Source organism: Harpia harpyja, chromosome 5, assembly GCF_026419915.1.
Source record: "Harpia harpyja isolate bHarHar1 chromosome 5, bHarHar1 primary haplotype, whole genome shotgun sequence".
NCBI classification, from domain to species: domain Eukaryota; kingdom Metazoa; phylum Chordata; class Aves; order Accipitriformes; family Accipitridae; genus Harpia; species Harpia harpyja.
Genome location: NC_068944.1, coordinates 40,833,200 through 40,850,430, shown reverse-complemented (window position 1 = coordinate 40,850,430; position 17,231 = coordinate 40,833,200). Strand labels below are relative to the sequence as shown.

The 17,231-nt window shown below is 38.9% G+C and overlaps 1 protein-coding gene across 4 annotated transcripts in view; it reads left to right on the top strand.

The window, feature by feature from the left end:
• Positions 1 to 1,017: 1,017 nt before the first annotated feature.
• ARMC1 (armadillo repeat containing 1) overlaps positions 1,018 to 17,231 on the top strand; it is a 32,189-nt gene continuing 15,975 nt past the window's right edge. Inside the window, exons 1-4 of one of the 4 annotated variants that reach the window (XM_052787302.1) lie at positions 1,018 to 1,183; positions 3,434 to 3,634; positions 7,227 to 7,322; positions 7,795 to 7,886. In XM_052787302.1, the coding sequence (XP_052643262.1) occupies positions 3,443 to 3,634; positions 7,227 to 7,322; positions 7,795 to 7,886 (380 nt within the window). In that variant the 5' untranslated portion in view covers positions 1,018 to 1,183; positions 3,434 to 3,442. Of the gene's footprint in view, positions 1,184 to 3,430; positions 3,635 to 7,226; positions 7,323 to 7,794; positions 7,887 to 17,231 lie in introns of all 4 variants that reach the window. The other 3 variants (XM_052787301.1, XM_052787304.1, XM_052787303.1) reach the window with 3 other exon arrangements.

Below are 17,231 nucleotides of genomic sequence, written 5' to 3'. Positions count from 1 at the left end.
GGGGCGGGGGCGGGAACTACCTTTGGTTGCTTGGCGGTGGCGGGAGCGGGGCGGTCGGCTCCGGCCGCGCCTCCGGGGCCCTTCGGCGCGGCTCCCGCTAGGCGCTGGGGCAGCGGGGAACGGCAGCGGTCCTACCCGGTCATTACCGACCCGGCAGTGGCGTGCCTGCCTGCAGCAGGCTTCTCGGGAGCGCAGGAAGTGCCAGTGTCGGGAGCACTCGGGGCCTGGTCGGGGGGGGGCGGGGAGGCCTCCTAGCCTTGCTCCGGAGCCCCGACGGTAGCTGACGGCGCTGCCCGGCGGCTGCTGCTGGCTAAGGGCGCTCGGGGGTGCGGCTGTCGGCTGCAGCACCGCCGGTGGCTCTGTGGCTGGCGTCGGCTGCGTCCCGTTAAGGCGTGGGGGCAGGGGGCCCGGGGGGACGTTTCCCCGTGCGGAACCGAGGTTTAAGGGCTGTCCGGGAGGAGATCCCGGCTTTCCAAGCTCTGCTGGGAGCTCGCGCGTTTCAAAGCTCAGAAAGTTCAGCTGGGGCGAGTGGAGGAGAGGAATGTGAAAATGAAAGACCTTTGCGCCTTGGTGGGGGGGGACCCAAACCTTCACACAGGAAGAACATCGGCTCGTGGTAAAATAAGTTTTAACTGCCCGGGTCTTCTGGGGTGGGGGCTACCCGCGTCGGGTTTCAAAAAGCGGGTAGGTACTGTGTCCCCACGCAGGACGAGGTGTGTTTTACACTACGTTGTGTTACAGCACGGTTTACACGAGCGGTAAATTCAAGTTCTGGTGGTGACCATCTATGGAAAAAAAAGTTATTTAAAAAAAAAAATGGAACTACGGGCCCTTGTTTCCCCCATCGCGTGCTCCCTGGCGAGGGCCTGCGGCCCTCTCCGAACTGCAACTCCCGGCATGCGGAGCGGCCAGGGGGCGGGGCAAGCCGCCGCCAGCCAATCGCGCCTCGCTAGGAACAAAGCGCGCCGCGAGTGGCGGAGAGGCGTGGGCGGGCCCGCGCCAATCGGGTCGCGGAGTGGTGGGGGGTGCCGGGGTCAGAGCGGGCCGTGGCGGGTGGTGCGTGTGCGGCGGGCCCTGCTGCCGGCCTCCCTCCTCCTCCCGCCGCCCTCCGCAGGCCGTGCCGACCCCGCCGGCGATGGGGGCACGGGGCTGAGCTTCTCGGCCGGGGACGTCTTTTGCGACGGTACGGGGCCGGGGCGGGGAACAGGCCGCGCCGGGGGGGCGGGAACGGGGGACGCTGGGGAAGGGCGGGATGGCCGTGAGAGGGGGACGGCGAGGCCGGCTGAGGTCCCTCCCGTTCTCCCTAACCGCGTCGCGGAGCTCGCCTCAGCCGGTCGCTGGAGCGTTGTGCCTCGGCCGGACGAGGGGCCCGGGAGCTGAGCCCCGGGGCCTTGTCGCCAGCCGGACTGTCGGCGCCGCCGCTTCGGGAACGCTCAGCTTGGCAGCGGAGGTGTGAAGCTGCGGCGGTTCCTCTCCTGGGCCTCCCTGGTGAGGACACAGAAGGGAGAGGGAGACCGAGAGAGGGATCTGCGGTGCCTTTGTTGAGCTTTGATCTCAAAGCTACAAGGAGGAGAAAAGAGCCGGTACCTGGCTGACTTCTCTGCTAGGCCCCTAAACTCTAGATAACTTCGTAAAACTTTTAAAACGGCTTAATTGTTTTTTTCATAACAAAACGCCGGGGGTCCTGGTTTTCATAAAATTAGTTGTCGTAGGTGATGGAGGATATAAGGACTTCAGTTGTCTCCTCAGTTGTGGCTGAGGAGAGAGGGAGAAGGGTCTGGGGAGGACGTGAGTCTGGCCTAATGGGATAGGAGGGGTGTAAAATTTGGCTTCATGATTTTTCAGGAGTTTAGAAGGAAAAAGACAAGAGGTGATCAGGATGGAGAGAGTTGTAGGAATGATCTGGTGCTCGGGATGCAGAACTGGAAGTCAGAGGCTTTTGTTAGCATCAGCTCCACAAGTGACTTGATTTTTAAGTTTTGAACGAGTTCCTTTGCCAACTATGAAAAGTAATACTTAACAGAGTTTGTTGTGGGTTTGGTTTTGTTTGTTTTTAATTTAGAGTTTTCTGCTTTAGAAATATAGATTATTATTTATTGGTTGAGCTGCTGTATCTACCAGTTGATCTCTTTTGGACTTGTGATAGTCAAGAAAAATAGCCTGGAGACTAATCACTGGCATGAACTTTTCACATTAGCACTCTCCTTCCTGAAGGAAGGACCAGTGACTTAGAGATTAACAGCATTTTTTCGATGTGAAAAAGGTCAGGAATTATCATAACCAAAATGCATGTTTGTGGTTTGTTGTTTTTGATGAATATGATTGATTTGTGTTGCTGAAAGGCCTACCTTCAGTGAGAAAACAATACCATGTTTGTACAATATTATGTGTTTGGGAAATGATGTTAAAAGAATGCGACCACTTCCAAATTTAATTTGTTTTATTGTTATGCAGGGGAAAAATGCGAGAACACAAATTAACACTACATATTTACTCACACTTCTGTGCCTTAAGAAAAGTTACTTGCATGAGTTGGTACTGGCAACACCAGGACCCCAGTTAGCATTTAATAGTTTGAGGCACATAATCAGTGTTTTGAAGGAAAGTATTTTTTTTGCACCAAGATGTAGCGTTTTCTCTGACTAAACATATGCTTTTGTGGCCTATTAAGTAGTTATTCCTTATTAAACAACTCTGGAATCTTATACTGTCAAGCTAACAGGTGTCTCCTTTGAAACTGATATGGTGGCTTGGACTTCAGCTGGAGCAAGTCGTGACCTGCTTTATTTCTTTTTATTGAGAGGGTACTAGTGAAAAGAAAAAGAAACCAAGCCCCACCCTCTAAACCCCTTTTTGCCTTTGAATGAGTATGGCGTTACAGTACTTATTTGACATGTAGAGCCAGATTAAAACTTGACGTTCTCTGTTCCTGATGCAGTGTTAATCTTTTGCTGGCTATTCTGGTTCATTTTTCTGTAAAATTGATTATTGCTAAAGGTACTCTGAAAATAGAAATTTTTATTTTACGCGTCTTTATACAGGAGGATGTTTATAGACTTCTAGGGTACCTTGTTGTAAGAAAACTATGGATTTCTCAGAAATGTTTGTCAGTAGTGTAAAAAACGCAACATAAACACACTCCCTGGCTGGAGTGGCTGACTGGTCTGAAATTACGTAGAGGAAACAAATCAAAATATTGTTAACCAAGCCTACCTGTTCTCTGCATAGGAAGTTTAGATTTCCAGTTTACAAATTTCAAGATCCACATCCTTATCAATTCCATCCACATTCCATGAATTCTAGTCCTTGGTTTTTTATACTTCTATGCTCATAACAAATCAGTGCCTTTGTGCTTTTGTCTTACCTGCGTTTTAATTGATGATAAATGTTGTGGTATTAGTAATAGAGGTTTGTTGGGGTTTTTTTTTAGCAGGTATTTTGTATGCATGGTGCAGAAAAAATGAATTCTACTATGAGTGAGGAGCCTGATGCACTATCTGTAGTTAACCAACTCCGAGATCTCGCAGCTGACCCACTGAACAGACGGGCCATTGTTCAGGATCAAGGATGCCTACCAGGTCTTATTCTGTTTTTGGACCATCCCAACCCTCCAGTTGTTCATTCAGCTTTACTAGTAAGTATTCTGGAGATAAATTTGTATGTCAGTAGGACATTTTGTAACTTTTGTTAATATGTCTTTAACCAAGTAAAAAGGTAAAAAATAAAACCTGGTTTTATGTTATGTTTGATACTCGTTATATGTGGTTTTTTTAAAAATATGTATTTCAAAAATTGTTTAGCAGTGACACATTCCAGGGGAATTTATGTTTTTTGGAAGAGATTAATTTACTTTGCATTTTTTCCCTAATACAGCTATTTGACTTTTTGTGTGGAGGGAGGTAAGCATCCTTAAATCTCTTTCTTAAGATGAAGTCATGGAGCTTGGTAAATATACACAGTGATTCAACATTCATATTGTAAAAAAAAAAACAAACAAAAAAAAACCCCCAAAAAATTTAGGTTAGAAACGACCTCCAAAGGTGATGTAGTCCAATCCCATATTCAAACTAAGTGTACTCAGGTCATGGCACAGTGTTGTGTCTGCTTGATTCTTGAACACTTTGAAGGATGGAGATTCTGTAACCCCTCTGGCCCCTGTTCCAGCACTTGACCACCCTCATGGTATTAAAACCAAACAACCAACCCCGCCCAAAAAACCAACCCAAAATCCATTAATATCTAATACAACTTGTTCCAGCTTTTGTCTGTTTCTTCTCATTCTAAATCATAAATGCTGAAGTCCTGATTTCTCATCCTGATTCTAAATACTAACTTAAAAAAGTGTATTTCTTCCTTAGAAACAGGACAAACAAAAGTCAGGATCTTCTTAAAGGTCTAATTCTAATTCTTCTAAAAAGATTTTTAAGTTACTAATATTTATGTGGTGCTATTTTTTCCGTTTTTATGTCATTATTGAAGTCTAAACAATGTGAAGCTAAAGAGCTCTGGCTTTTACATACAATTATACATTATTCTTTATACCATTAAGACCTATCTGTACCATAATTCTGTATTTTTCATTTGTTTTACTTTTCATAGTGAGTATTAGTGGACTTCTTGGAATTACTTCAGTGTTTCTGATACTCTTCTGGGTTCAGGGAATGAGGTCCCATAATCCGGAAGACCTGTGTCCTGCTAATTGGTTTTTAGGTTAGCCTTGCCATAGCATTTGCCAGACTATAATGTTCTTCACTGGAAGAACTTTGAGTTGAGTTTACAGTTCTTGGGAATACGTTGCATTGGTTTTCTTTCCAGTGCGGTTTTCTTTCCAGTGCAGTTTCCTTAGGTTGTGGTCTTAAAAGAGGATCTTGTTTGGATGTCTCACTCTCTTTTTCCTTCCTTTTGGGCTGTGTATTCTCAGCACTTGCACGAGATTCGGTAATCAGTCTGTGATCATGTTACAAAAATAAACCCTACATAAAAAGGACTGACTTTGTCAGATTGATGAGCGCTAATCCAGTTCACAGTGTGCTTCCACAGCCCCTGATATTCAAGTTGTGTTGTAAGGACATCTCCTTGGGTGGGAATGGGAGACAGCTGGGTTGTTCCATTTAGTGATAACCTACAGTTAGAGTAGATTAAGAATCAGAGTTTAGAGGAGACCATGCCGTATCCCAGGACCTTGGCTGCAGTCAGAAATGGGTCAGTTTACTGTGAAAACATGTTTTTGTCTGCCACTCGGACTCCTTGTGTTCATGAGTTCTTGAACCTCTTAGGTTCTGTAGCTTTTAATATCTTTGCTGATAACTTTTTAGTCTTCATTTTTGATTTTTCCATTCTGAAAGGTTGTTCTGGTTTGGTTTTGTTTTTCTAGCCATCCCATTGGTCAAAAAGGTGCTTCCATTTGAATGGCAATCATTAAATGTGATGACTTTCCATTAAGTTTGTATCTAATAAGGAGATGTACAGCACTGACTTTAAATTTCTTATTGTATTATTCTGCGATTCCCATAGCTGAAATTATAAATAATCTGTATGATTCATACTAGTTCACTATTTAACTTTTTTGGTATGTGGTAGAGTCTTTCAGGGAGGGTATTCTTTCTTCTGCCTGATAAAGAAGTGGTATATTTTTCTGTAGTTTTCTCTAGTTTTGATTCCAGGAATTCTTTACAGTACAGTTCAAATGCTAAAAGTTTTGAATGTTCTAAAAAGAAGTAACCCAGGCAATACTACTTGTTTTTTTTTCCTCCCTCTTAAATGTGGACTAAAATTAAAAAAAATAGGACTCTGAAACTACAGTAACGTTTCACTTATAAAACATCAAAGGTGTCTTTTGTTATTAAGATTGATGACAGTGCATTTTTATATTCAAGTATGGAGATAGTCCTATTGATTATGATGAAATTACTTGTGAGCTTAAAGCTAACGTAGGTAAGTGTTTTGCTGAACAGCGATCTGAGCCAAAGTCCGGAATAGTAATCTTCCTTATGCCTTCAGTAGACTGCAGTTTAATAAGCATGAATGATCTGACTTCTTTGAAGGTGCAAGGCAGGGGGAAATAGGACTTCCTAGTGTTGAAAGGCCAGGCCACTTAAGTTGTTCTGATAACTTTGTCTTTGGTCTTACTTCAGTGGAAGTTACACTTCTGTGTAGAGTATGCAACAGATGAAAAGAGATTGCCTCCATTTTGACTCATAATTAGCCGTTAAGAGAATGGGTTTTTCTTTGTCCAACAATGTTACATCGATACTAAATTGCCTGAGCAGACTAATAAAAATGAGAAACTTTTTCTGCCAGTAAAGATATATTTCTTAACATGAAATTTAGTAGCTCAGAGCTATCATTCAGGCATTTCCCCGTAGTTGAAAAGTAAGAAAATAAATGCATATACAACATTTATAAACTGCAGTTATTGATGCTGATCCACATCAGGAAATAGCAAAAATTACATTTAGAGTTTTTATCATGCCAGACAGCAGTCAGACTTTCTTAAAAGATAATAAAATGGTCTTGAATTTTACCTAATAAGTACTGAAGATGATTTAGGAAAAAAACCCAGATAATTAGTTCTCTATCTCTGAAGGGATTAAGGAGCATGTTATTTTAAAAGCAGCTATTGAGCAGCATAGCTATTATATGACTATATTTAAAGAATTGGTGCACTTCTAAACCTGGCTATCACAAAACCCATTTTATAAGCCATTGTATTTGTGTATTGCAGGAATTTGCAAGTGCAGTTCTTGTACCTACATCAATAAAACACTGATTAAAGCACAATGCACCGTACGGCTTTAGTTCCTTCTAAGAAAATATTGTCTGTCAGCACTAACAATAGAGAGATGTCAGTCCTTCTGTTCACGAGACATTTTAACTGGAAGAGTATTATGTTAGGAGGATCATGCAAATATATAGTTGCTGACTGGGGTCAGCAGTGTGAAGTTGTGCAAAGAGTCTACCCTGAAAGTCAAATAAACAAAACCTTGGGCAACAAGTAAGTGTAAATTCCCAGTTTAGGTAACAATAACCTAAGCAGCTTGCTGCTGCTTGTATTATTCCTGTATGGAGTGATGAATATTGTAATTAGTCTTCAGAAGCTTATAAATGTGGTAGATCTTTTTCTGTGGACGGTAGAAACTTGGTGGTGGTGAGTTTTCTAGTACTGGGGGAGCCCATAGAATTGATGGAAATTGTACTAGAAGCATAATGTGTAAAAATTACTTCAGATCTCAGATCACATAAATGTTTGTTGGAAGGGGCTTCTGGGAGTCATTCACTTCAGCTTCCTGCTTGAATTGGCACTGTCACCAACACTCAATCAGGTCAGTTGTAGCTTTGTCTTGTTGATTCTGCAGTCGCACTAGGTTATCTGTTCCAGTGTTGAACTACCTTCATAGTGGAAGAAAGTTTTTGTAATACCTGACTTGAACTTCCCAAGCTGCAATTTGTGGCTGCTTCCCCTTGTTACGTTGTCTGCTGTTGTAGAGGAAAGTTTGGCTTAGTCATCTTCCTAAAGGCTTTTTGAGTAGTTGTAGACAGCTGTTAGATTGTCCCTTAGACTCTCTTAGCCAGTATAAACAAACCCAGTCTCTCAACCTTTTCTCATAGATTAGATATTCTATGCTTTCTGTGTATTTATAAGAATAAAACAATTTTTTAATGTTCACAGTAGGTGATAATACTCTTTATCTTCTTACTAGAACTCACATTGTGAATGTTTTGCAGATGTACACTAATAAAAATGAATGATAATGTACTGGACATATTACTGATTTGCTGTCCTCTTTCTTTTAGGCTCTCCGCTATTTGGCAGAGTGCCGTGCCAACAGAGAAAAGATGAAAAGTGAATTGGGTATGATGCTCAGCTTACAGAATGTAATACAAAAGTAAGTTTATGATGGGTTGTTGGATCCAAAGACAGTGTAAACATAACATTCTGATGCAAAATAAAACTTCGACTATGAATTTATATAGTTAGTTTTTAATGTTGCATTCTTCCTTGTTGAAGTTATGGGGCTGCAAGCAATTAAGGGTTTTCATTTTACAGTCTAGCAAAGTAATTAGACTGTAGTCTACAAGAAATGTTCATTTGAAGGTCATTTGCCAAACAACAGATTTCTTGCCCTTGTTACAGATAACCGATTTTGTCTCTTCCCTTTAGGTTCTCTTATAATCCTTGTCATTGTATAAGGGTGCCTTGCACTAGTGCATGTAATGGAATTGGTTGGCATCTGCCACATCTATTCTTTGAATCCCACCTATGGGAAGGGTTATTGTATATGCAATGTATTTGTTTCGATGTATTTTTGAAGGTATGTATCTGCAGTTTTGTGTTGAGGAAACATCTTGCAGGTGGAGTAGAAGTTAGTGAGGTTTGTAGTGGTCTCTAATTTCTTTATAGAATGTATCAACTGGGTTATGTCCCTTGAAATTTGCGACTGTTGGATTTTGTTAAGATTGCTAACTCTTGTCTTGAATACTGGAAGAAGTGTGGGTATATGCGCACTGGAGAAGATGCACATGTGCACTTATCAATAGAAATTAGTATCGTGAACTAAGATGAATCATTATTAGCAAAAAGGACCCGCAACCTCCTTCAAAGATTAGTCTGTCATAGCAAAAATTAATTTGCCGTCAAGTTATCAAAAGGTGATTATTTTACACACAGTTTGATAGTGCTCTAGTTAACTGAACTTTTCAGATGTGAGGGACTGTTTCCTGAGGGAGGAGAACAGTCATATTGCTGCACTGAGATGTGTCTCAAATGAACGTTTAAAACAATTATTTATAAAAGGATGAAACACAAGTAAAATTGTATATTAAAGATTCAAGTGGAAAGCTTTTGAATCTTTAATATGTTAGTTGAGTCTCTAATGTATCACTTGTGGTATAAGTTTCTTTTAGAAAAAACCCAAGGCTAGACTTTGCTAGTTCTGTCATCCCATAGCCCCTTCAGTTTTTGGTGGTGTATCTTTTGTTGTTGTATTTCTCTCTCTCTGACACTGCTTATCTAAAGGTGTGAACCTGAAGAATTAGAGGGGAAATTCTCATCTGTTCACAAATCCTATGTGATATGTGATCTAAGAAAGATTAAAACTGTTTACCTTTAAGTACTTCATTAATTCTGCTGAAACTAACAAGATTATGTATTGGGATAAAGTTCAGCATTGTGCCTAAATATCATCTTGTTACTCACCACTTACCCAAAACACAAGGATTTAAAAAAAAGTCTTAAATAGGATGATAAACTAAGTGACTAGAATGCAGAAGAGAATAGTTCTCAATTTTTTTGAATAATGTAATAATTATAACTTTTTAAAATTATAGGTGTTTTTAATAGGGTGTATGGGGAAAAATTGATTAAGTCTTACAGTATTCACAGTTAAGGTAAAATATACAGAAGTCTTTGCTTGCTACTTTTATAATAACAATAAGAACTGAAACGTTTAGGTAATAACATAAGCATGTGTTTCAGAAGAACTTACTTTTAGTATAGATTACATGTCTATTTAGACCACAGAGACATCCTTAAGAAGTTGTTGAAAGGGGAATGGTAGTGCATTATCAGTCTCTGCAGCTTACAAATATTACTTGGGAAACAGTCATAATTAAAACTTCTGTTTAAAGAATTTTATGGAAATCTCTTCAACAACATTTTTTTCTGTGTTTTAATTTCAAGGACCAAAAGAATGTGAAGTTCAGAAACGTGCAGAAAAGGAGAGATAAGTCAGTAAAAACTGGAAATCTTGTAGGTGTTCTTTTTTTCTAGAAAGCTCTTTGGCAAGAGTAAGAACATACATTTGATTTGTATGCTTGTAACATTTGGAAAGTGTGATATCATGAAAATTTAAATACATAGCATCTTCAAACACAAGACTTTGTCGTGTGCTTGTCAGGATTTTAGGCTTTAATGTTGACAAGAAATGCTGAAGCTAAGTTTTGTATTGCCTGCAGAAATATGGAGAAAGATGGTAGAAAAGTGCTGAGAAGATAGATGTAGAAATATTTTTGTCACAAAACCCCAATGGTTTGGGGTTGTGTTTTTTTTGTTAGAAATCTGTAGGGGAGAAAACAAGGGCTCCACCTTCTTCAGATTTGCTTTACAAAATGCAGAGTCTAGCTTTTAATGTGATTTCAGTTTACTAGAAGATATTGTAGTCCTTTGAACTGAAACGAAACATTAATAAATGCAGTAAGAAATGCTTTGGTCTTAATGACTTCATGTTATGCATTCTAGTGTACTTCTCAGAATCTGCGTATCTAGCTCATTGCTCTATCTAATCTAAAATCTTTTGATTATTTCCACAATCTAATTTGGTGTTTAGATTATTTTTTTGGTGATGTGTTATAAAAATGCAAATAAGTCATAAAAAGAGATACGAACTTCTGTCAGTATTTTGCTTTTCCAGTTATTGCACAGTTCTTTCAAGTGAGACAGAACCCAGCATCTTCTGGACCAGAGGCGGTAGTCACTGGGTTTTTGCTCTTGACAGGTTAAGCACATCCTGTGATCTGAATCTTCCCCTTTCATCAAGGATTTTGTAACTCTCACTGTTCACTTTCATTGACTTCTCACTTAACTAAATAATATTCAATGGCTTTCCCTGTTCAGTACTGAATCGTGACAAACTGTATTCTGCCACTGATAAGGCTGTGTTATGTCTTTTCAAGCAACGAAATGGAGCTCGTGCGCGGAGAGGCAAGTCGCAAACTGAATATTTGTCATATTTCAGACTTAAGTTGATGTTCAGCAGCGCTGAACTGACACTGTGCTTAGGAAGTCAAGAGTTTGTTTAGAATTCCAGTTCTCTTTTGCTTTCAGTTATGTAAATCCTGAAATTTGAGGGCTTTTTTCATCATGTGAGTGTCTTTATAAGCCTTGAAGGTCTCTGTGTTAGAGACCTCAAGTTCAGCTGTGAAATTTCACGTTGTAACCGTGCCTACAGCTAACCAGTCTTAACAGATCTTTAAATGGTCGATACTGTCAACTGGAAAATAGTTGGAGTTGGTTTGCTACTTATGATTTCTTCTAATAGTATATGGGAGCCTCAGGCACAGGCCAAAACCCTTTTTGTTGCTGTAACCCTGTTGATTAATACACAACCAATGGAAGAATAATATAGCACTTGTTTAAACTCATTATTGTGAAGGTGAAGTACTATTTCCTTCATAAGACTACTGAGGATGAGAGGTGAAATTGAATGCTACCTGTTTACCCAGTGATAAGCAGTAAATTATACTCTGTACTGCATCATGGAAAATGGGTGGGAAGTATTTGAAAGACATCCAAGTTTAACTGTAGTTCTTTGAGGTACCTTCATGTCTCATTTCATGACTTATCAGTCCCCTAGTATTATTTGATCAGCTTTTTGGTATTTGCTTGTATTAAGCATTATAGTTCATTTGTGAAAATCATTGTGCTGCTTCGAATGAATGTTTGGCTGACTCCTTAGTTAATACTACATTTCACTTAAGGAGCAAAGTATTGGTTTTAGGTTCACTGTGACAGTGATTTTCAAGATGTATGAACACTGTTTTTCTCTAACAGAAGAGTAACAGATTTTAAACGTAGAGGCTGGAGCTTATAGGCTCTAAAGCAGAAATATGAAATGTCATCTCTGAAGAGTATAGAATAAAAATTTGAAGGCAGTGAGATATTTATATATTTAAGATTTTTTTTCAAACTGAGCTTGATTTGGAACATGTATGACTTTCTGAGATACTTCATAAGAAAGGCTTTATACAATTCCACATTTTCTAGGACATATGAGAAGCTGTTCAAGTTTCATGGAATACTTGCAGAACATTTTTCAAATATAAAAATTTCTGTTGCTCTATTCTATACTTGCTGGTTTTTTTCCTTAGTACAGGAGATTTCTTTTTTGGTCATCCGCATCTGCTTACTTTTAAGCGAAGCTTGATGCATCTTTCCATGTTATAAGCCAGGAGTAGTAACTGTGTTAGAGAGAAATCAGACCTTTAAAATCCCTACCTGCATGTTTCCAAAGTTTGGGGGGGTTTTGGGGTGGTTTTTTTTTTTGGCTGATACTGCTTTATTGTTATCACAAAAATGTTTTACTCCCTTGCCAGGTGACTGAGTACCTGTAAGTCTAGAAGTGTTTGCGTAAATAGGTGAAAAGGAGAGAATTTGAGGCTCATTGGAGAATGGTGTTTCATTGTATTCCAGCAGTCATCAGCAGTTATTTAATATTGAAAACTGGTTTAGTTGCTGGCTTTATGAATTGTATGGAGGACTTAATGTGTCCGTATGGACTTTATAAAATGTTATTAGCAGCTTCTAGAATTAAAATTAATTAGGATTTATAGCCTACAAGGAAATATACTAATTTGTGTTCAGAGTGAAAGTGACTTTTGATGGACAGTAAAGGTCAAAGTTCATAATTTTTCATAATCTTTATGAGCAGCATAATGGTACTGTTTAAATATAACGAACATGTATTTAAAAAAAAAAAACAACCGATGAAGAGTCAATATACTAAATAGCTCTTATTATGGAACGGCAAATTACTGAGAGTAAAATTCCAATTACTTAGCTAAAAGAGCTTTTCAAGATAGTCTTCCTTTGCCAGGGTGTCAGATTTAACAAGCTGAACTAAATCCAGTGCATTAATCAGCTCTTCCAATTTATTACTTGCCTAAGAAGATTAGGGCAATTAATATGTGTTTAATTAGAGTCCCTTGCAGATCTGGTAAAATACATGCAGTCTATAATTGCTGACTTCTTACTCAATTTTAATTTTTGGCAGTCTTAATTACCTATACTTTTTGAAAATTTAATTATTTGTTGAAAGCAGCAAAGTTTAAATTTATGATGTCTGACAAAAAAAAAAAAGCCAAGTATTGCAGGTAGTATTTGCTGAAATTAAAATAGTAGGGATGTAGCATCACAGTAGTTTTATCATTTTTGTTGTGTGACATACTTCTTTTTCTCCTCTGTGAGAAAGGAGCAATGGTTGGGGAAGATGGGGCAAAGGCTGTGTGTTAATTAGCAAGAAAGCAAACTACATATTTAAAGGGATATCTGATGATGAAGGGGATGTTGCCATATCATAACTGGCTTCAAGATAATACTTTGTGACAAATTATCGCTAAAAAATTATGTAAAATTTTCACATTTACTGCGTTTATACATTTGTGCTATTGATTGGAATACTTAAATTTTGATCTGCAAAGGAGAAGGAAATAGCTTCTGACAGACTGTAGAGATTCTATTTTTCTGCACCTGAATCACTTAGTAATGTTATTTTTGTAATCCTTGGTATGTGGGGTTTTTTTACACATCGAAATTGAGAAATAGTTGTGATTGGGTAATGGGAAGCATGATTCTGTTCCATGATTATTTTGGGGCTCTACCATACTTGTGATTCTGTACTGAGAAGTTGTGTTTTTGGAGAAAAACATCGTTATCCTATGTCTTAAATATTCCTGTGAGCAGGAGGTTCCAAAAACTTTGTTTTTAGAAGTGATTTACAAATTGCAGTGTATCACCTGGAACGAGAGTAATACACCCATTTCTCTGTCTACTCCATGTTAACTTTCCTGCCATTTCCTTTCCTGTGAATTTCTCAAGCCTCCTTGTTTTACCCACTTTGTTACATTTTGTCTATTAGAAGGTAAGTGCTTCTAGAAAATTACACTATTGGGTTGCTGGTGCATCTCTGGGCTGTGGGGCTCCAGTCTATTCAGTGCTGTAGCAATGTGCTTGTTAATAATAGATGGCCATAGTAGGAAGACGTCCGCAGGCTGTTTTATTCAGCATTGTTACACAAAGTGGCTTAATGTCCCCCTCCCCTCCCCTTAGTTTCTTTAAGGAATGTTTTTATTGTATATTTTGTTAATCTTACAAGTTTCAGAAATAGATTGTTTTTTGAAGTTATTTTTGAAAAAGCATCCTCTGCCAAAAAATCCCCAATGAAATATTAGGAAATGTAGGAAACATCAGTATGTCCTCTTTAAATATACCATGTTGTTTGTTTTGAGTGGCTGAGTGCTCCTTTTCTCTGTCAAACAGCTTCCTGGTATTTGGAGGAGATTATATATAGGAAGGAGTGGAGCTGCAGGGGAGAGGATGGGTTCAATGCTGTGGGCTACCTAGGTCAGTAAGGCATGTACTCAGTAAAAGTTCTTGCTCTTTTTGCTTGTGGGTCATGACAAACTAACAAGAATTCAGACTTTCTCACAGTTCAGCAATTTTTTTTTAAATGTTTCAAGACCTTTTTTTCGTATTCCTTTGTGTTTGTAGAATATTTAGTGTTATAAAGCATATAGGAAGTCATGATCTCAACACAGAGATGCAGGCACAGGGACAAATGGTAATAATAAATAAAACACGAAAAGCATTAAGTAATGAAATGGTGTAAAATCCTACTTTTACAGCATTGGTGTTAACCTGGACTTTAGTCATGATGTAATGGGCTTTCTGGGAGAATCTTGTGGGTTTTGTGAGATAAGAAAATAAGATTTAAAGGCTTGGAAAGATGGATGTTGTTTCTAACAATAGTCCAAGACTTGACTGCCAACAATTCACATGTAACTAGTAGTAATTTACATGTTGAAATATTACTGTGGGTTTATATTTTGCAGGGGTTAATAGAAATTAGCAGTCAAATAACTGTTCTAAAGGTTTATTATGAGAGGTGCAATTTAGGATGAGTTTATTGTTTTTGTTTGTTTGTGTAGAATTGGTCACTGAGGAAAAATATGAAAGTGTGACCAAATGGAAGGGTCTGCCCTGTGCCCTACAAGATGTATTTGATGTTCTCTCGATGTACTTTTGATGTTCTGTTTTGTTTTTTTAACCACGGGTCCTGTCTGTAGTCAAAGAGGTATTACAAAGTCAACGTTTCTTCTTGCGTGCAACTTTCTTTGTGAGCTCTATACAGTCAGTACTATTTCTGCACTCAACAGTTTAGGTGGTTGTCAACCTCTAGATTTAGCTTTTTTGTGTTTGTATTATTTTTTTCATTCTGTCATGTTGTCGTGGTTTAACCCCAGCCAGCAACTAAACACCATGCAGCCGCTCACTCACTCCCCCCCCCCCCCCCCCCCAGTGGGATGGGGGAGAAAATCAGGAAAAAGAAGCAAAACCCGTGGGTTGAGATAAGAACGGTTTAATGGAACAGAAAAGAAGAAACTAATAATGATAATGATAACACTAATAAAATGACAACAGTAGTAATGAAAGGATTGGAATGTACAAATGATGCGCAGTGCAATTGTTCACGACCCGCCGACTGACACCCAGCCAGTCCCCCGAGCAGCGATTCCCCGCCCCCACTTCCCAGTTCCTATACTAGATGGGATGTCCCATGGTATGGAATACCCCGTTGGCCAGTTTGGGTCAGGTGCCCTGGCTGTGTCCTGTGCCAACTTCTTGTGTCCCTCCAGCTTTCTCGCTGGCTGGGCATGAGAACCTGAAAAATCCTTGACTTTAGTCTAAACACTACTGAGCAACAACTGAAAACATCAATGTGTTATCAACATTCTTCGCATACTGAACTCAAAACATAGCACTGTACCAGCTACTAGGAAGACAGTTAACTCTATCCCAGCTGAAACCAGGACACGTGTGTAATTTCTATTATAATGTTTTTGACTGCAGTCAGGAATACAGTTTGATTTTACTTTTTGCTCTCCAAGCTGCTACTTTTACTTTGTAACATTCCATTTGGTATCTGGCATCTGTATCGGGACTCTTGGTTGTGCAGTTTTTCATCATCTGATGTCTGTCTCAATTTAATTCAGGTACTATACATCTGTAGACTTTTTAGTATACCAGTTCAATAAAATAATAGTTCAATAAACTAGCTTTTGGTATACTAGTTTGATACATTGTACACTTGAAGGAAACAGCAGACCAGCTACTTTTGTTACTGGTTTCTGCGCAGCACTGGCAGTTAATGCACAGCTTTCTTGATATGTCCCCAAAAAATTGCAGATTTTTTTTTCTATTAAACCATAAGTGTCTGGATTACCTCCTCCCCCCTCCCCAAATGCTGCTCAAGCAAGAAACACAGTAAGGTGCTGGTGTATGATTAGAACTTGCATAGTTTCATGTGGGTATTACAGGTAGTAAGTGCCACAAAGGGAAATGCCTCAAAAAAATATTAATGATGAAACAGTCTTCATTAGCAGTTTTGGAATGGAGCTGTTATTTCAGACGAAAGTGAATTTTACTCTGGAACAACTAATGCAAAGTAAATATGTTATTCTGAATTAGATGTATTTTTATTCAGGAATGTGTTTTTGTACTTTGTTGTTTTGCAGTACGTGCTACAATATCTTCTTCTGCATGATTTCCATTGAATTTTGCAGGTATCCTATGTAATAACTTGGAACAAATGAAAATTGTTAGTGCATTCTGTAATTACACAGTACGTGATCAAGTTCACACAAAATTTTTTTTTTTAAAACCTCGGTGCATGCTTCAACCTATTTTGCATGACTGCTGTCCCTTTGGCTAGCAGTGAAGCTGCTGATACTGGCTTGCTTAAAAAAAAAAAAAAAAAAAAATCCAGTGCCAACAAATAAGTAGTTCAAGAGTATGAAAACAAGATGTTTAACTCGTCGTTGCTTTCAAAGTTACCTACTTCAAGTCTCTGCTGAATAGATTAACTATATTAGCAAATGCGTCAAATACAAAGCTTACACACAGATACGCCTACAAACACACCACCTGCATTTTTTTTGCTCTGGTACAGGTTGGTGCTGTAGTTTAATTCTTATTATTCCCACAGGTTTTGTTCAGAGAAGCCTTTATCTGTAAGTGTGCAAACCTTTTTTTTTTTTTTTTTTTTTTTTTTTTACTTTTTCCAGTAGATTTCAGGGAAATAATCAGATGAAGTTTACTTCTCAAAATTAAAATAAACTGTGGTGGTTTTTTTAAGACATAAAAGGATTTTCCTGATAATTATATACTATCATCATATATTATTATATGATATACTTAATGCTATTAGCATGCTGATAATACAAGAAGTGGTATTTGGCTTCCTTCAAGACATTCCTAAAATGCTTCAGTACAGAGCCTAATTCCAGCACTGTCAATACTTCTACCTGGTTCCTACAGCATTATTACTGGGAAGGATTGGCTTTTTAATGCCAGTATTTGATATCTGCCACCAAAAAGGACCAGAGAGTTGCTATCCTTACGATTTCTTTTTTTTAACCCCAATGCAATTTGTTGAAGCTGTATAATAAACGTGATTTCT